Source organism: Apis mellifera, linkage group LG9 (assembly GCF_003254395.2).
Source record: "Apis mellifera strain DH4 linkage group LG9, Amel_HAv3.1, whole genome shotgun sequence".
Lineage (NCBI taxonomy): Eukaryota > Metazoa > Arthropoda > Insecta > Hymenoptera > Apidae > Apis > Apis mellifera.
The window spans coordinates 362,883-385,779 of record NC_037646.1 but is presented as its reverse complement, the minus strand read 5'-3'; the positions used below and the strand labels follow the sequence as shown (position 1 = coordinate 385,779).

The 22,897-nt window shown below is 16.8% G+C and overlaps 1 protein-coding gene across 3 annotated transcripts in view; it reads right to left on the bottom strand.

Annotated features, from left to right (window-relative positions):
- The window catches only part of LOC107964022 (ran-binding protein 9), a 33,806-nt gene that overhangs the window by 4,456 nt on the left and 6,453 nt on the right, over window positions 1–22,897 (bottom strand). For 2 of the 3 annotated variants that reach the window (XR_003305330.1, XR_003305329.1), the window contains exons 2-7: window positions 14,832–15,187; window positions 14,405–14,592; window positions 6,540–6,652; window positions 5,751–6,179; window positions 4,896–5,213; window positions 2,746–2,929 (exon numbers count right to left, since the gene is read on the bottom strand). Coding sequence is in view for 1 of the 3 variants with exons in the window: in XM_026442752.1 (XP_026298537.1) it covers window positions 2,796–2,929; window positions 4,896–5,213; window positions 5,751–6,179; window positions 6,540–6,652; window positions 14,405–14,592; window positions 14,832–15,187 (1,538 nt within the window). In the remaining 2 variants the exon portion in view is untranslated. Of the gene's footprint in view, window positions 1–2,585; window positions 2,930–4,895; window positions 5,214–5,750; window positions 6,180–6,539; window positions 6,653–14,404; window positions 14,593–14,831; window positions 15,188–22,897 lie in introns of those variants that run through there. The other variant, XM_026442752.1, reaches the window with a different exon arrangement.

Here is a 22,897-nt window from a genome sequence, read left to right as displayed (position 1 = left end):
TCATTCATATGTATTCATATTATAATGTAAAACAAAATAAAACAAAAATAAAACAAAAAATCACATTTTTTCAAAAAATATTTTTATTAATTAAGTAAAAATTATTCTTTTCTTTTTTTTAATATATGATACAATCTGATTTATTTATTAATAAATTATATTATTATATAATTATAATAATATTATTAGTCATATTATTAATAATATCATTATATATTATATATTATTTTATATATTATTTATTATTTATTTTATTATATTTTACGTAAAAAGATCTAGTCTAGAGATCATTGATTTTCATAAATTCATATTTATTAAAATTTTGTTAGAAATAATTTTATTTTATTAAAATTAAGTTTATTAATATCTATTAATATTATTTTTATTTTAATATTTAAATATAAATATTTATAAAGAAAGTTATTACATGTTATTTACGATAACATTATTAGTATTTCTATTATATTTTTTTTCTCGTTCTTTTTTACAATTTAATTTCTCTTAATTTTTATAAAATTTAAAAAAATATAATTTTAATTTCTAATATATAAGTATATAATAATGATTTCATTTTGTAACAAGAAGATTATTTTATTTTCATTGATATGACAAAATATAACACAATAAGAAAGCAAAATCAGAATCTTAAAACTTACTTTAATCCAAACAATAATTAATTTGAATAATTTGAATATTTTAACTAATTAATAATTTATAAAAAAAAATTGTTTTAATTTATTTAAATTTAATTTCTCTCTAGTCATTTAAAAAAGTTAGATGTAAATAAATGATTAATATCAAATTAAAAAACTAATAAAATTTAAAACTTAATTGTTTATATAAAATTAAATATATATACTTAATCGTTTATATAAATTATCTTTTATATAATAAATAAAAATTATTATAAAAATTACTAAAAATATTATAAAAATTAATAAAAAATTATATAATAAATTGTAAATAAAATTTTGAAAAAAGCATTCATAATTTCTTATAATTAGTTAACATACTATATAAATATCCGAAAAAAGCTAGAAATATAATTTTGAAAATATACACAAACATAATATTTCAAAATTCATTCTTTAATATTGAATATTGCAGTAATTTTATTTATACGAATTAAAAATTTCTCACAATCAAAATTTATTAAGTAATTTATTAAATTTATTAAATTTATTAACAATTGCTTCAAGAGAAAAAAATTTCATAAAATATTTAATTAGAAAATTATATTTATATTATATTTACATCGTATTGCATTATTATCGCAAATAGATAATATGAATTAGAGATAAAACTCTAATTCACGTAAAAAAATTTCATATTTATATATTTTAATTTCTAATTGCAACACTTATGCATATTATATTATGCATATACTTATTAATATAAAAAATTAAAAAAAATGTAGTTTTGATTTTTTTAACATATAAAAATATAAAATAATATTACATTAAGGTATTAAAAGATTTAATAAGACAATATTGTATTTTAAAACCTCATATAATTTTAGAAAAATATATATAAAGTCAAATATATGTAACAATTATATTAGAAGAATTAAAAACTAGATTACATAATGAGTTATACACTCTACTAAAGAGTCATGCACTCTTTCATTCTCATTACAAGATGGATGTAAATGGTCATAAATTATATAGATGATTAAACAAGTCATTATCTATATCGGGAATAAAAAATATACAAATTTGCAAAAAATCTTCCCGTTAAGAATTTAGGGATAATTGATACATCAAAAATATTAATTGTTTAGCAATTTTCACAAATCATTACATATGAAAATTACATATAAAATTACATGATTTATAATTATAATGAGCCTCTTTTCATATACATATAATAATAACAATGTCAATTATAACAATTTAAACATAAATTTATTATTGTCATTTAAAAATTTCATTACAAAATTTCAAGAAACAAAACATAGTAGATTATCATTCGAATTAATTTAATCAGTAATAATATCAATAATTTCAATATTTTAATTTAGGATCATACGATCATTAAAAAACGTAATATCCATTTTTTAACATCTGCATTATTTTGCAAAACATTGAAGCTGTTACATGATTACATCTATTTATTTTTTTTATTTTACAACATAATACTATGATAAAAGGTGGATATAACGTTCGTTTTCTTCTTTTTCTTTTTAATATTCGTATGAAAACCGTGCCTTAATTACAAAAAAAAATTGTAATAGAAACAAGACATCATATTCAATAAAATGTCACAAATTATTTGCAAAAGTCATCACAGAAAATGGAGAAACAATTCAATTAGAAAACATAACAGAATAAGAATGAAAATAAAATAAAATAAGATAAAAACAATGAAAAAAACTGATTTTTGAAATGATCAAAATCAGATCAATGATCGAAAATCAAAATGCTTTATTCAATTACAGAGAACAAATATTTTATTATGAACAAAAATAAAATAAATAAAATTAAACATTTGTTTGAGCTATAATATATGATCTTATTATAAAGATATTGATTTTATTATTTTAAAAATGACATAGGACTTTTGTTTCTTTTTCTCTTTTTTTTCGATCATATAGAACTAACTATAGAAACTATAAAAAACTAATATAAGACTACAAACTGCGATTATGTTATAGGACATATTTCTATAACATATGATAATGCGCGTATCAACTATCCCCAGCTTCTCCTAATCGATGCGTAATGTACGCATAAGAGAATTACTAACCAAACTCGAGCCGGCAGAAGAAGCAGACGTGGCAGCAGGGGTAGGCATCGTCAATATTGAATGATATTGTCTACGACCGCGAAACCGCATGCCCCAAGACCAGCATGAGACATCAATCGTACCAGTTCTCTTGCATGAGACGCGGCCACTTCCAAAGGTGGTCGTCGAGGTAAATTACTCGATTCTAAAAGTATATGATTTTCCATATTATAAAATATGGAATGTTTTTCAATTATAAAAGTATATTATTTAGATAATAAGTGATAAAAAAATAATAAAAATAATATATATGTTTTTCTTAAAAATAGTATGGATGTAAATAAATATAAATGAAAGATTTTTATAAAGATTTTTTGTAAAAATTGTATTTTCAAAAATTACTATTATTAATATGTTTACTATAAAATTCATTATATATTTTGAAATAATAAATCTTATAAATTAAATCAAAATTATGTAAATATAGGTATATATGTTAGCATTCTTTAAAATGTTAATAAATATATATTTTTAGTAATAAAGATTTATAATTATATAGACTACAAAATATAAACAAGACCAATATTGAAAAATATCTTCTTTTGTTTTGGATAATATTAAAGTATTTTTAAAAATAAAAATTAAATAATTCGAAACAATATATAATTTATTTCTTTCTTAATTATAGTATTTCAATAATTTGTTATTTATGAAAAATATTAATCTATTTTTAACAAAAAAATTATACTATTAGTTTAATTGAAATTCTTTAAAATTTATTATATGAAAGATATATTATAAGAAAATATAAACAAATAATATTAATATTATTTGTATTACAAGATTATAATTCTTTTTGCAATATTAAAATTTTTAGTTAAAATATTTTTTAATATTTAACAGTAAATTAAATGTAATGGTAAAATTATTTCCATGAATTATTTGTGAAAAATCATCATTTTTCATTTGTAAAAAATTATATAATTTCAAAAAGAAAACAAAATTGATTATATATTTAATTATGTATTTATGTTAAATAAAATATTTTTTTTACAATTTCCCATTATAAGATAAAAACGAATAAAAGATAATCAAACAAAAAAATAAATTATAATAAAATAATATATTAATAAAAATAGAATGATGATATAGTCTAATAAAATAGTTAAATTATTATTATAAAATACTTATATTCATATAGATTACAAAACATATAGAAAAATAACTTAATAAAATAATTAATATAAATTATATAATAATATTTAAATATAAATTAAAAATTATAGATAAAATATAATACAATATAATCAAATTAAAAAAATTGATAGTAAATTAATAGAAATTGATTATTATTAATAAAAATTTAAAAATGTGAATAATCAAATAGTTTTTTAGAGTTTAAAAAAAAACTGAGAAATTAGAAATAAAATAATCAAATAATTTCCATATATGATTGAAATAATAAAAATTACAAAATACAAAAATGTTAAATTAAAGAGATTAGAAAATAATAGATAAGATATAAATAGTAATGAGATATTCAAAGAAGAATAATTGAATAATTCAATAAAATAACTTCATTTAATAAAATAAATAAGTATTAAGATCTAAGTAAGAAATCATTTCATCACATCAAAATTTATAATTTAAACTAGAAAAAAATTAATTAATTAAAAATAAAAACATGACTTAATATTAAATTAAATTAATATAAAAATTTTTAAATTATTTATTTAAATATAATTTTATTTTTTTACTCAAATACATACAATAAATAATTGCTATTTTATAAAATTTTAATATGTTAGTATTGCTATTCTAAATAAAAGATAAAAAAATAAATAAATCATTTGATATTTTTTTTAAATTTAATTAGTAATTATATTTTTAATTAAATATTTTTAATTATATTTCTAATTTCATTTTAAAAATTATAATATATTGATAAAATGTAAATTATTTAAAAAAAAATAATTTTATCATTTTATCAAACGATAATTAAATAAATATAAAATTAAATAAATATTAAATAAATAAACAATAATTTTGCAAATAATCTCATAATTTTATTTTATCCTATAATTCCTTTTATGTTACCTTGCCCTTCTATGGTATATATAGAATATACAAATAAATACAATATAACCAACAAATTATAATGATTCGCTTACCAAGTATGGCAGAATTAAGTCTTGCACAAACAGTTTCCCTTTGTTGAGGATCGAGTTGCCAACCAACTGGTGAATTCCATGGATTTGCATAAGCTAAAAGGCTAAATGCATCTTGAAGCATCTTTTTATTGCTTTCATTTTTTCCGTGTTGTTGTCGCAAATGTATCGATTGGGAGTATAATTGTCTTCCAAATTCCAACATTTTTTCAATTGCCTGTTTATCACCGCCACAAAGTTGTTTCTTGTTATTCTTATTCGATATATTCTCCATGTTACAATTACCATTTTGTTGTTGAATTTGACTAACATTGTTGGTTTCTGGTGACATATCAAAATTTATTTTAGAAATCATTCTAAAATTATATTTTAATTATATTAATTATACTTAATTAATATTCAACAAAAATTGTTATTTAAAATTATTTATTTTTGCTTAAACATTTCACAAATAATTAAATATTTATATCATTATTTATCGAATAATATTCTAGATATATATATTCTTAAGAATTTTTATAATTGTCAAAATAGAAAGATAAATAAAATATTATAAAGATTTTTTTGATTTATTAATGAATTAAATGAAAACATTGATTAACTTTAAATGTCTTATATGTTTAGAATAATATCTTTTTATTTAACTCTTTTCTCTTTGAATCATTAATTAAGTTAATTTGAAATAACTGTTCAAAGAATTGCGTTTGATAAATGCGTTATTTAAAGGAATTATTTTGTGAAGTTTCAGATTATAGAGTTTTTAATCTATCTCAACTTCTCAAAGAATTTATCATTTCTTAATTTCTTCTAACAATTTAATAAACACGATTAATAAAAAATAATTCAATAATATCTCACCCATGTCGACATCTTCTCCATTTTGACATTTGTATCCATTGGTATTCAAATCGTTATTTTGATAACCATTTTCCGTATTACTTTTCATGCCATTTATGACATTTTCTTCCATATCTACATCATTTTCAATTTGTCCATTAACTAACTGTTGTTCAGTAGAACCATTCATAGCGTTGTTCATATTCATTTCCTCGATGTTGCTATTCACTGAGGATTTCGTATAAGCCTTCGTAGATTGTATAACACTAGTTTGATTAATATTGGAATTTTGAGTAATTTCAGAATCACTACCATTCACCATTTCAACAAATTGTCGACATTTAAGAGCAAAAAGAAGATTTGGATCTCGTTCAAGGAGACCTGGATACAATCGACTGGTTAACTCTATTGCTTCTCCCATTCTGCCTGCCAATACCAATTTCAAGATTTCTGAAATAAAAAATGTTATATATATTACATATAATATTTTATATATATATATAATTAATAATATATAAAAATATATAATATATACAATTATCAAAATTATATGTATATATATGTAATTTTGATAATTTTTAATAAAATAAAATTTTTTTATTTTTTTAAATCATTTTGTATTATAAAATTTTAGTATAATTAGTTTTTAAAATGTATTAAATATATCTATTTTATTTATTATATCACAACAACTCTATTATATCAAATAGTTTTAATAAAAAATATTCAATTCATTAGTTCAATGCAATTATTTTTTTAATTATAATATAAATTAATAAAAAATATTGAAAATAATTATTGTATACTTACTTTGTCTATTTTTAATGGAATTAAGATCTTCTTCAAATCCTTGACCAGTACTATTGGCAAATGCCTCGGCAGTAGCACAATAACCGTGATGGACTAAATATGTGGACACCATTCTGAAGAAAATAATAAAAAATTTCTAAAATTTATTATATAAGAAACAATAAAAATTTGTCAAATAAAAAATTTTCTTTTAAATTTTTTTTTTGTTATATGTATTCGAAATAATATAGATTTTTATTTGAATTATTTTCTTTTTTAAAAGAACTAATTATAAAATTCAATTGAAAATATAAATAATTTATTTTATAAATAAATATAAATAATTTTTTATTTTTTTTGTTATATGTATTCGAAATAATATAGATTTTTATTTGAATTATTTTCCTTTTTAAAAGAACTAATTATAAAATTCAATTGAAAATATAAATAATTTATTTTGTAAATAAATATAAATAATTTTTTATTTATAATTATTAAAATATAAATAATTTATTTTAACATTTTTTATCCAATACATATAGCATAAAAAAGAATGTAACAAAATTAAATTAGCTAAATGATTTATTTAAACAAGAATAAATAAAATTTATTCTACTAGAACTGCTTAATATTGGATTTACAAAAATAAATTGCTCAAACAATAACAGTATTAAAATATAAAAGTCCATATATTAAAATTTGGAAATTTGGAAATATTACAAAGTTGATATTGATTTATTATATTGAATGATTATGAACCAATACATATTTAAAGATATTAATAAAGATATTTATATAGAAATTTATTTAGAAATAAGAAATTTCTAATAAGAAATTTTGTATAAAAATAAAAATATGCTAGTTAATAGAATTTTCACAATAAAAAAATATAATAAATTTTATATCTAAATGAAAATATGCTAATTAATAGTTGAGAAAAATGTAATATTTCATCACGATTATTGTGTACATAATGACTTAATTCAAAGATTTTCTGTTTCAAATTGAAAATCTTAAAGAAGATTTAAATATATTACATAAAAATATAGTTCATAAAAATCTGTGGAAATAGTTTAAAAAACGTATGATTTATATAATATAACGTATGATTTATATAATATATTTATATAATATAATGTCAAACAATTACAAATTTATTAAAATTTGACAACAATAAGAATAAATATATTTATATTATTGTATAAATCTAGAATATTTTCCTAAATAATATTATTTTAAAAATAAAATGATTATATTAATGATATACCAAATTTTAAATTATATTAGATATATAATTATATTATTAATTTGAAATATAGTATAAATCTAAGTCAAATAATTTTTTTTTTTGCAGATAAAAAGAAAATATATATAAATATATATATAATATTAAAGCATTTTTTATTTTATTTATATATTTTAACTGTAATAAATGCATTTATTTTTCATTTCTGAGAAATACATTATAATTTGTGAAGAAATTTAAAAAATTATGATTTACTTAAAAGAAGTTTCTTTCAATTCAGAATTTAAAAAAAATTATAAAATTTTGAAAATATATAGAATATATATAGATTTAATATACAAAATGTCTCAAAAACAAATGTTTAGAGCATATAGAATATATTATATATTATTATATATTATATAATAATATATTATATATAATCACTAGTTTTACGGAACTCATTAATTTGATGAGTTTTCGATTTTATGCTTAAAATTTCTGAATATGCAAATATTATTCTTTAGACATATATTGGTTTTTAATGTTATAATGCAATAAATATATATTTCTACTCGTTTTTTTTTAAATTTATATTTTATTATTTTTAAATGTTGTATATATTTACGAAAATCCGTCAATTTGACGGGTTAATTTATATAAGATCAATTATTGCGAAATAACAAAAACGAAATAACAATGAATAAGAAAAAACACCAAGCAAATAACGACTATTTAGTAATAATACATAATCAAACAAGTTGTTTACAATTGTGATATGATAACAAATAATCTCTTCAATGGTGAATTTTGTAGAGAAAAGATTTTTGTAAGTGAATCTGTCTTATTATTTTTTAAAACAAATAGATCCACATGAGAGATAATTTCATCACTGCATTTAAAAAAAAAAAAAATGCAGTGCTATTTAGAAGCTTAGCAAAAATTTATTTTTATAAATGAAGATTTGAATTTTTCAGAGTATTTTCAAAAAAAAATATATATATATATATATATAAATATATTTTTTTTATATTTTTTTGTATATTTTGCCTATTTAGCTAAGAGTATTATGGGCGAATCTTCAAAAGATAATTGATAAAAAGAATAATAAGAAGAATAAAAAAAATAACCAGCATGAAATGAAAATCAATCTGGATCGGATTCTGATATAAACGAATTATGTGAAAGCGAGGAAGAATTTGACAATATTAACGAAATTGAAGATTCTGACAACAGTGAGAATAAAAATTATCGCAAAAGACATATCGTAAAAGAAAAAGAATCCGTATTATTTCAGATATTGAAAACGAAAGTGAAATAAAAATGCTGACAATGAAAAAAATACCATGAAGACAGGATCTCGTAGATAACCTCTTCACATGTTTTATAATTGTTTTTAGATTTGGCAGCCATCAATGCCTGGATATTGTACAAAGAAATCACGGAGTAAACATATCTCGAAAGAATTTTCTTTTTCAATTAGCTGAAGAATTGAACAATGACCATCACGATGAATAAAATACTAGCTTCAATTCATTGTCTAATTATATTTGCATTAAATCTAACAACTATTTTATGGGGAAGTGTACATCCAAGATAGATATGTAAAAAATATATCGAATAAAAATAATAAATATAATAAATAAAAAAATAATAAAAATAATAATTAAAAATCTATAGATTTTAAATAATTTACAAAAAAATTGCATTTTAATATACTCGTCAAAAAAATGGATTTCAATAAAAAAAAAGTATATAATCAATGTAATCTGTAAATCTAGTGTTATATATATATATATATATACATATAATATTTTATATATTATATAGTATCTCTTTGAAAGATCGATTTCGAAAAATCAAAACAAATAAAATTTAAAACAAAATTTAATATAAAAATATTAATTAAAACTTATTTATTAAGTTATAAACAATTTAAGTTTGTTAGAGTAGTAAAACAAGGTGATAAAACAAAATAATGTAATAGTATAACGAAGATAGATCTATTTTATTCATTTAACATAAATTTAAATTATAACTTAATAAATAAATCTAAAAAAAATTGACATTTTTGTTTATATATTAATTTTTATATTTATTTTGATTTTGTGAAAATATTCCATGAATATGTTAAGATTATAATATTAACATTATATGATTAACATTATCTGAACATCTTCCACTTATGAAAAATAAAATATATATATATATATATAATTAATATAAAATAAATCCTGCAACATTATCATATTAAATATATTTATTTGTATATATTAGTTTTCATTATATTTTGCTTTGAAATAGCTTAAGTAATAAAATAGCTTAAAAACATTTTTTCAAGAGACTTTCAAGAAAATATTATATAATCAAAAATTTGAATATCCAAAAAAGTTACAGAGTAGATTTTATGTTTTTCGAAATTCATATATGAACTACTTCATATGTAAGTATATATTTTTCTAACCAAAATAAGGCATGATATAATTCATAATTAGCTATAGTTAAGAAATTTTTCTAACAACAGTACTAATTAAGATTTAATATATAATATTTTATGATAGTTTGATTAAATAGTACATAATATATATCTGATTTATATTATAATTATAAAAAATTTCCATCATATAAAAATATATGCAATTACATTTAGATTAACTTTACTATAACTTCCTTAGCTACTTTTTTTTTATGATTTTGCAATTATTAAACTGTAATCTAGTGTTTTCTTATATAATTCTATCGTTTAGAAATATTATATTTACTTTACTTTCTAATTTAATTGATGAACAAGTCTATCAGAAATTTAAATATTTAATAAGCAATCATCTGATCTTTATGAATTATAATTTATAAATAATTAATATAATTTACGATACAAATATATATGCTAAATGTTTCAATTTTTATTGTATTTTTATTTGTCTATGTTCTATATTTTTCTAATTGATGAAATTTGTTAAATTTAATAAGCAATTTGTGAATGAAGTTTAAATAATTAGAAAAAAATTAATAAATTAATCCAAAAATAATATAATTATATAAAATAAAATTAATATAAAATTAATATAAAATTATATAAAATAAGCAAAAATTTTTCTTATTATTAAAATTCTTTTGTGTAAAATAAAATAATCGGCATAATGTTTAAATAGTTATGAAACAATATATTTTTTTTAATATTAACTTATATTTTAATACAATATTAAATTCAATATTAAATCATCTCATAAATTCAGCTCTTTTTTATTATAAATATATTTTAATTATTAAAGAAAAATTTGAAAAGAAAAATTAATAACATTTGTACATATTATGAAAAAATATAATAATAATAAAATAAATAAATAATTATTTATAAAAAATAATTTATAAAAAGAATAATTTAGAAAATATAATGATTGTAATAAATTTCTCAATCAATTTCACATAATATCACAATTTTTGTCATACATAATGTGATATTATTATGAAAAAAATATTATTGTAATTTTCTTTTTCTTTTGTAAGGTTAAAATATTTTATTGCCATTTTTAATTTATCTAATTGAATACATTATATATTTAAGATAATAGTTCAATTAATAACAAAATTGACAATTTAATTGAAAATATTCAAAATATAAAATTGTACAAACAAAATCACGGAACAAATTTATGAAATGAAAAAGAAAATATGTTACCTAGATTATTTATTTCAATAAATAATTTATAAAACATTTAGAAAATTGAAAATTTATTAATAATCTAATATTATATTTTATCATAGCGAATGTAAAAATTTATTATGTAATAGAATAAAAAATTTTTTCAATTGTCAAGAAATAGTTAAATTAGATTATAGTCTAATATTTAATACATAATTTACTTAATAAAAAGAATATTTATTATTTGTATTAAAAAATAAATAACTTCTTTAAAGGACATATTTTAACAGAAATTATTATTCATTCAATTATAATTATAATTTATATAATTTATAAATCTAATTAATTCTAAAATAATTTTATTATTTGATAAATCTAATTAAAATAAATAATTTGTCTTAAAATTTCTGTATCTTTTATATTTTACAAATAAAATAAAATATTTTTTTAAAGTTTTTTTAAGAATTTGTAAAGCTTATTTTCAATATAATAAATAAATTATTATAAATTTAAATAAAAAAATATATTTTGTATTAAATAATTACATACATTATATATATAGTCTCAAAATTTCTTAATTTTTTGAATTACTGAATTAAAGAACTTTTGATGTCACTGAATGATCTTTCTATATTTCTTATAGAATAATATTAAAATACAAAAGTAATATTATTTCGAATATATAATGAATTTATTGAGAAATATATAAATATTTTGAAAACTATTATAACATAACATGGAAAAATATATAGTATCAAAGAAGACATATTTTAATTCTGACAATATATTTGATAATTTTAAAAAACGATGTAAAAAACATTATAATTTAAATTAAATATTTTTCATTAAATATTTTTATAACATCAAATCGTTTTTTAATTAATATTCATATGTATATTTTGTATATGTATATTTATAAATTAATAAAAAAAATTCTATAAGTTATCAAATATAAGTTAGCATTCAATATACATATTATTTATTGTTATTGTTTCATATTACGATTTTTCTGCGTAATTTATTCTTTATTTAATGTATTGACATGTTATGATTTTAACTTTTATATATTATACTATTTCAATTTCTTAAATTTCAACGTAGAATCAATATAAGAAATAATATAGACTTAATATCAGTTACTTATTAAAAAATCATTTTCTGTACAATAAATAATTAGTTTTGTTATCTAATTTATTATGTAAAAAGTAAAAAATTGCATGACATTTAAAATATTGTACGTTATCCAATTAAATCAAAACTTTATCATTCACAAAAAAAAAAAAATACATATGAACACACAAAATATATTACACAGAAAAATAAAAAATCAAAATTAACAATAACATCATGCAATATACAACAAATAACACTAACGTAAATAGCTCATCAAATTTAACTCAATATATTAGATCTTAATATTGGCTTGCGCAAAATATATAAATAAATAATATTTTGAAAATAATTTAAGCTACAAGAATATTTAATGAAAAATATAGATTCTCTAAAATAAAAATAATAGAAAAAAATAAAAAATAGAAATTTTTATTTAAAAAATGAAATGTTAAAAATTAAATCTTTATAAGATTTTCTAAATTTAACGCGAAGTCAAACGTATTATTACGATATATCTCGAATCATACAAAATTTATCTAAAATATTTTTCTGTATTAGGTATAGTTTATGAAATATTTAAACATTTTCATATGAAACGAACACTCTATAAACATTTCTGGTTAATATTAATTCATAACAAAATTCAAATATCAATTTCAATCATTAAAAATTCAAATATTAAATTCTTTTAGGAGCTTAACTCAAGAGTAAACTACATTTTTTATATTGAAAATTACTTATTTATAAACTGTTAAACTATGAAACAGAAATGTATTGATAAAAAAAAGTAATATCTTTAAAAAAAGATTCTTTAATTATAAACAAATTTTTAAAAATAAAAAAGAAGAAAAAAGAAAGAAAGACAGATAATTCAAAATAATTTTCTTTATAATTTTCTTTTCTATTATTCGTTGCTCATCATATGTGACATTATATTGCATTTGTAATATATTTTATATTTCTAATTTATTCAAAAAATATTTCATTTCTATTCTTTAATATATATATATATTTAATGCACTATATATTACTTATTTGTTATCAATATTAAATTGAGACAAAGTTTTTTTAATTTTCTATTAATACATGTAAATTCGAATTCAATCAATTTGGAAGATAAAAAATAAATTCGCTTGTATAAATAATTATATAATAATATAATTGATATTAATATTATTGATAGAATAAATTAGTATTACTAATTTAATACTATTATTAATACATAATTAAATAATTAATTAAATTTATTATTAATACTACATAATTTCAAATAGATATTTAAAGATGTTATTTTATAGATTATATAAATTTTATTGTTTATTGATTATGTAAACAAATAATTGAAATTTATATGAAAACTAAAATAAATTTAAAAACGTATCTATTAAAAATTAAAAATTAAATTTAAATAAAAATTATGTATGTACATTATGTATTTAATATGAATAAAAAAATTAAATTCTATAATTCAATAATTTTTTATTTTTACAACTCAGGTTCCTTATTGTATCATAAAAATAAAAATTAATTTTTTTAGGCATTAAAAAGATTATTTTTCGCAAAAGATTAAAAATGATTATATAAAAATATAATAATATATAATATATATAATAATATATAAAAATTTTTCAATATTTTTTTTATTTTGTTTATTTTTTAAACTATATAAAACATCTTAATTAAAATTAGTTAATTTCAAAATTATTATTATAAAATATAATATTTTCTATAAAAATATGTAAAAATATTCATATTTTTTTTTATTTCAAAGGAAATTAGTCAGAAAAAAATAATCTCCATTATTTCTTATTTCTTTTTAATAAAGGCAATTAATTTGTATTGTAATAATTTAGAAGAATTTTTTAACGATAAAATAATAAAAAAAAACATAAAAATTCAACTTACTTATGAAGAACTGCTTGCCATTGACCCTGTCCGTGATCTGGTGTAGGATAGTTTATAATTTGCAATCTTGTTTTGACACGGAGTTCGTTAAGCATATCGTCAATGTCAAAAACAAAAGGTTCTTGTCCAAAGTTTGCATCGACTACTTCTCCTGGTGTTTGAAGACCCACCGTTGGATATAAATTTGGCTAATAAAGTAATAACTGATCATTAACAAATATATATTATCAAGAAAGAAAAATATATAAAAAATATAAAAAAAATAGATTAAGATATATCTCAATAATGCATTATGATTACATCTAAATGTCTATAAAAAATGTTAAAAAAGTTACATCAATATATATTATAACGTTATAATATATTAATATTACATTATAACATTCTTCAATATTAATATTTTATTTTAATGAGATTCATTATTTACCGGAAGATCAGTGAATGCAATACCAAGATGATGTCCATTTTTCGTGTAGAAGGCAGTGTTATCTACAAGATTTACACCACAACCAATTACATCTCCTGTAGTGAACGTGGGTCCATATGGTTGACCTGTTCCAGAAGAACAGAAACTGTGTCCATCGTCGCCATGGTATCCATATGAATGTTTGTCCCAGCCTGGCAATCTGTTCACGTTTACTCCGTGAGCAGATAGACCAATTCCCATATAACCGTCTCTGCCTTTACTGACGATCTTCACTTCGAAATAATAAAGACCACAAGCAGCTGGTATACAATGCGTTGTACGTACGCTTGCTGCATCCTTGTGAGTTTTTCCATAACCTAAAATAATATATATATATATATTATTATTTATGAATTTTATGTAATTAATTAATATCATAAATATAATTTTAAAAAATCTTATAACAAAAAATAGAAAGTAATATAAAAATAGATTTAAAAAAATTAAATTTAGAATAATTTATTAATAAAAATTTTATATATAATGAAACAAATTACAAATTATATTAATTATTAAGCATACATATTAATTATTAAATTTTATATTAATTATTAAACGTATATATATAAGAGAAACTTTAATAAATAAATATATATATAATAAATAATATATAATAATATAAATTTCTATTTTTATATATATATAGAATATCAATACATTCATCAGATTTTTAGAGGTTTAATTCTAGAAATCAAAATTTATCAAACAGAAAAATTAATACACAAAAATATTTATTAATAGTAAGGCTTTTTTTTAAATTACAAGCAATTTAAGTTTATGATAAATGAAGCAAAATGAAAATAGAGTAAGATTCCATTTTGTTTCCATTTTACTTGCTTGCACAGTATTTTCAATCGCGAAAATAAATTTATTAAATTTATTAAAACTTATTAAATTTATTAATTGCTTATAATTTACTAAACAAGTTTCAATTGAGATATTTGTAAAGTATAAATATGATGATATTTTTGTATACAAAATTTCATATTTTGATCTTTATAATCAATATGAAATTTATGGATCCTATACTGATATTTTTAATTAATCTATTTTTTTTCAAATATATTGTATATATTGTAATATATAATATAATATAAATGTAAATGTAAAATGTAGTTATATTTGTTTCTATATTTTATATGATTTTCTTTTGAATGATATTTTTTATATGATAAATATTCATAAAAAATATTCATAAATATTCATAAAAAAAACTATGTACAAATTTCTTATAAATACAATATTGCATTCAAGAATCGTATTATTCTTTTTAAAATAAATACGTAATAAAATTATAATAAAATATGTTCTAAAATTATTTGCGATTAATTTGAAAATCAAAGCCAATTTATACATAAGAAAAAAGTCATTCAAAATTATTTTAAACAATATTATTCAATTTCATAAGTAAATATATTTCTTACTGTATCTTATATAGATACATATAAAGAATGTTAATGTACTTATAAGAATCAATTCTAGAAGCCAAAACAAACAAATTGAAAATTGTTATAAAAGAGTGATTATTTATTAAGTTAATCAATTTAAATTTGCAATGTTTAAATGAAATGAGATAGAAAGAGAATGAGGTCACTTTGTTTCCACTACATTATTGCAATCTATTCCCATCTTATTTTATTTAATTTAATTTTATTAAATTTAAATTCATAATTTAATAAATAAATCTTAATCAATATTTATTGACATTTGTTAATACATTTATATATCAACTTTTGCATTTATTTTGAGTTTTAAAATTGACCTTCTATAATATAGCTATTCCATGTATATTAATATTCTATATGTATATATATATGTATCATGTGTATCATATGAATCATTATATTATATATATATATATATATATAATAATTTTTAATAAATAATTTTTAAATTAAATATTCTTATACCAAAAAAAATATTTTAAACAAAAATTTCAAAAAAGATATACACTATTCTAATTGCTTTGTTTTGTTTTTTTTTATTAAAATATGAAAATCATGTTGAGTTTTTGAAATAAAATGCGCAATATTTCTTCTTAAATTCTTCTAAAATTTGAATAAAGCATCAAACTTAGTATAAAAAAATATTTATGATATATGATTTAAAATTCATTTATTGAGATATTATTATTAAAATAAGTTTTATTTCAAGCAATATTCAAATTATTATTTATTATAATTAATGCATTATTTATTCAAATTATGAAAAATTTTTTCAAACGTTTTTGCAATTATTGCGAATATTTATATTGTTTATATTGTTCTCGGATCTTCGAATGTCATAGATAATTAACAATAAACTTCATTTTTTAATGTTCCCTAAAGAAAATAATCGAACAGTGTTAAATTTAACAAGTAAATTATCCAATATTATTATCATATTTGATCAAACAGTTTAAAAACATTCTGTTTAATACTTTTATAATTGCCGAGCATTATAAAACAGCTGTTATTTAATTTTTTTAAACGTATTTGAGATCGTACTAAACCTAATAATTAATAATAATTAATATAATTTTATAAGTAATATAATTTTTTGATAAAAAAGTATTAATATTAGTATTAGAAATATATTTATTTCGTTAGCGATCCATTAATGAAGTATGGTCCAGTGATTTATTAACTAATTATATATGAAATTGATATTAATGATCAATTTCATCAATCATCGATTTCATAAAACCAGTGAGAATTCTTTTTTATCCAATTCTAATGTATAATTTTTAAATTTATTTTTTCTTATGTTTTCTTAAGTTTATTTTTACTTATAATTTATAAATATTATTTCATCAATTTATAGAAATATATCATTTGTATTTCGAATTTGTTGCAAAAACTATTCATAAAAGTATATGATTTTTAAAATTTTATTCATAAAATTTGTAAAAATGAAAAAAACATATCACTACTATACTCATATTATACAAGATGTATTAATATGTAGATTATAAATAACAGATGTCAAAATAAAAATAGATAAATATTGTTTGTTTTTTATTATTTGATTGCATCCATATTTTTATATATTGAAGAAACAATATTCTTTTATTATTTTATATTTTATAATTTTATTTTATAATCTTAAAAAAATAAAAAATAATGGCTTTAATATTTAATTTAATATAATACATATAATATCTTAACGCTCGAAATATTTTCATATAAATTATATTGCACTATAAACTATTATTATATCGTATTTTTCATTATTATTATTATAACAAAATGATAATAGACATATTTTCCAATTTCATTTTCATTAAATTTGTATATAATTGAATTTATAATATATTTATAAATACTGAAATATATCACAATAACAATGTTTATCGTGTAATAAAAATAGTGTTTATAAATACAATGTTATATTTTGTTATAAATCGATGTAACAATGCATAGTTTCTAATATAATATTAGTAATTTAAGAATATTTCAATCAATATTAATTTTATCATAATATTTTTTTATATTAAATTTGATGTTGTATTCAAATTAAAAAAACATATTAGGCACTCTAAAAAAATTAGGCACTTTTTAAAAAATTAAAAATAATTTTTATCTTAATAAAGCAAGAATAAAATAAACAAATATTAAAATAATATAAAAAATCATCTTTGGAACATTTTTTTGTACAAATAACTTAAAAATAAATTAAAATCATCATATTATAAAATTTATTTTATGCAATATTGTTTTATAAACAATCATCTGGATTAAAATAAATTATCCCTATTTTTTTTGTAAAATAAAAAAAACAAGTATCTATGAAAATAAAAAACAATAAATTTTTTTACTCATCAGGAATTATTTAGTGACAGAATAAAATAACATATAAAATATAATATCTAAAAATATATCATAAAATATCTAAAATATCATTGTTTTTTTCTATTCTTCTATCATTCTATTCTTTTAAAAGAAATATTACTTAGTCTTTATTTATAACTGTTTCAAGTTTCTTGCTTTTTATTTTTGTTTTCGTTATTCAAGAATATACTTATTTCGGAATAATAGTATGTATAATAATTTAAATTTATAACATGAAGCAAGGCGAATTGATTTCTGAAAATATTAAAAATAAAAAAAAATATTTCAAATGAAAATTGTATAATCAAAGAGAATATATTAATAGTGGAATGCTCTATAAAAATCATTATAAGGATTATATTAAATTTTTAAAAATAATTTTTTTTTATTATATTTTCTTGTAGCTAATATTGAATCCTATTTAAGAATACTAGATGTATTTTTCATAAACCGTTATTGAATTATTAATTTTCAAATTTTATATATAACTATTAATATTATTAACTTTTTAATTATTTTTAACTATTAATATTATCCAATGTACATCTAAAGATTATTTAATCGAATTTCGTATGTTATCATAGCTTTAAGAAAACTAAACAGAATCATATTTTTATACATATAATCTAAATATGATTATTTTTCAATATATTTTTAATTATTATAATATAAATCATTAAGAATACATTTTTATACATTTCTATTAATTGATATTGTTTTTTTAAATATTATTTTTGCGTATATTATTTATACTTTGGCATAATTCCATTATACTTTTAACTAGAATATTTTTATTTTTTTTATAAAAGGAAATATATAGCAAATATTTGGACAATCTTATTGATCATGTTACTGGTTCATTATTTCAATTAATTTTAATTGATTTATTTTGAAAATTTTCACTCATCAGTTTCTTATGCTCACTAATGCTAAGATACATCTTGTTTTGAACCATATATTTTTTCTTTATTGATCAAAATACAATCATACATCTCAAAATCACTACAATAGATGAAGTCTGATTGATCTTCTCATTTGTAACATTAATGCCGTTGTAAATATAAAAGTTAATAACTTAGCAATAGCTTATGAAAAATACATACCTAAAAAATGTTTTGAATAAGCCTTAATATTAGAGAAGAACATTATAAAAATATAAAATAAAAAATACAGAATTCCATATAAAAATTTAATCCATACAACTTTTTTTTTGTATTTCTGCATTTACTTGCAAATAATTATAACAAATAATTATATGTAGAAATTTAAAATTATATATTATAGAGAAAAAAGAATAAAGAATTCAGTCTATCTTATAAAAGTCAGTCTTATAAAATTTTTCATAATTTAATAAATAAGAGACTTTTGCATTTTGCATTTTGCATATATTTGTTTTAGCTTCTAAAATTAAAAGTTGTTTCACAAAAATATTAATATATTTATATATGGTCTATCTTAATTCTATCCTAATTCTACTATTCTTAATTATTTTTTTATTTGTGATAAAAAAAGTATTTCCAGAGAAAGTTATTGTTTTTTTTTTAAAGTGAAAATCATATCTACTTTTACAAAGATTATTTTTTTAAATAATTTGTTCATGTATACTTAAATTATTTGTTTATATATTAGAAAACTAACATCTAAGATACATTACAATTATTATAATTTTGAAATGATTCGAAAAAAATATTTCACAATACGCAATTTGCAATCAGTAAAATTTTAATAAACATGATTTTAATATAACTTTCAGCTTAATTTCTTCTATAAAAATTTCTTCTAAAAATGTCTTTTTGTAATGATAAATAAGAGAGTAATTAATAATAAATAATAAAATAAACTTAACATAATTTTTATAAAATATATAATTTTGCATATAATATATAATAATAATGTTACAGAAAAAATAAATTATAATTTAAAAAAAAATAGATTTTATATTTATTAGATTTTGCATTTTCAAATAAAGTATTAATAAATAAATTATATTTTCTTAAATAAAAAAATATATCATTTCTCATTACTATTTAAATATACATATGAAAAATTAAATTAATTATATATTTCATATTTAGATAGCAATTTATTTAATATATAAAAAAATTAAAAAAAGAAAAAATAATTTAAACTTTATCATTAATTTTTATATAATAAAATATAAATTACAATAAATATAATAATATAGTAAATTATAATTAAATTATATTCATTATATAATAATATAAGAGTATAATAATATATAATAATATATAATATAGTATAAGATAATAAAAAAAATGATAAATACAATGTATTTTCGAAATCATGATACAAGTGACTGATGATTCTGTTTCTATTCTATAATAAATCGAAAAAAAAGAATAAAATTATTTCGTTTAAAGCTTTTTTTTCAAATAAATTGAATTTTAAAATTTTTCAAATGAAATTGGTATATTCAAAACAAATGAAATTTATTATTTTCTAATTGGATACAAATAAATAGTAGACGATTACTGTTCATGTAAAAATAAACGAAAAATATAAAATAAAATTTGATCGTTTATGTTTTTATTTTTGAGAAAATCAAAATTGAATATTCACAATCAAGAAGTAGTAGTATATAAAAGACGAATTTTCAAATTCAATTTTTTGAAAAATTAATTTTTAAATAAAAAAAAATTATTTTATATTTTTTGTTTATTTTCACATAGAATTATCTTCTATCATTTGTAATTTATTAAAAAAATATCTAATTAGAAAATAACATATCTAATTAGAAAATAATATTTCACTTGAAAATTTTTTAAACTTGATTTATTTAAAAACGAAATCTTAAACAAAAAAAAATTTTTTTTTTCTATTTTCGTCATATAGGTTATATCATAATGAGCAAATATCTTATTATATAATAAAATATAACTCCATAAATAATTGTGCAAAATAATTTTTATTATTCATAAAATCCTAAAATCATCATTTTAGGAATTCATAATTTCTAAAATCTTCTAAAAATATACATATTTAATCCTAATATTAATTAAAATTAATTAAAATATTATAAAATATTAATAATGAAAAATTAAATATTTAATAAATAAAATATAAAATTTTTTTTTATTTCATTTTAAACAACTTTGGAAAAAATGATATATAGTTAAAAACACAAAGGCAAGAAATTCGAGAACAAAACTGATCGTTCGTCGCAATCTAATCGCTAATCTTGGATACACTTGTAATGCAGTCATGCAGTTTGTCGACCTAGTAACCTACAGTTACCCGTTTCACATTTAATTAAGTACAAAACAATTATTAACACATCTTATAAACATTATAATAGAATTTGTCAGGAATTGATATCAGAATAATTATTCATTTTTAGACAATTAGATATTAATATAATAAATATTAATAAAATAAATTCATTTATAAAATACATAATCTACTATAAATAATAAACAAAATTTCAATAATTTACGTAAATTATAATAGATTATATATATAAATAAATTATTTATGATTATTTTAATAAAATTTTAAATCAATGATTGATGTTATATTATATGTGTATATATATATATATATATATATATATATATATATATACATATTAAGAATTAAACAATATATTAAATAAATTATATATATCAAAAAAAAATATTATATAATTTTATATACAAAACGAATTTCCATATATGAAACGATATTTTATTTATAAATATAAAATATTATTATATTAAATTATTAAAATATTATTTTAATATAATAATTATATTTTATAAAAATAATAAATAAATCTATTAATTATTTTTTAATCATTTTGTTAAATATTATTCAAATATATTTCAAACATTTAAACCATTTAGTATTTTTCAAGCGATAAAAAATTTATAAAATATTTTAATTGTAAATTTTTTTAAATATATAATGTAAATTCAGTATTCAATTCAATATGACAATGTTTAGCAAAAATCTACTAAAAATATTTTATAAAATTTTTTATATTTAATTCATTTTCTATTTAAACATTTTTTTTTAAATTCATTATATTAATTTCTATTTTAAATTTTATTATATTAATTACTATATTTTCTAAATTAAAATTTTTTAATAAAAAAATATTAATAATTAGAAGAGAGAGAAAAAAGAATATATATTAGAAAGACAGAATATATTAATAATATATTAATAATATTAATAATGATACTTAATGATGGTGATCATTTCGCTGCGATTTTGATA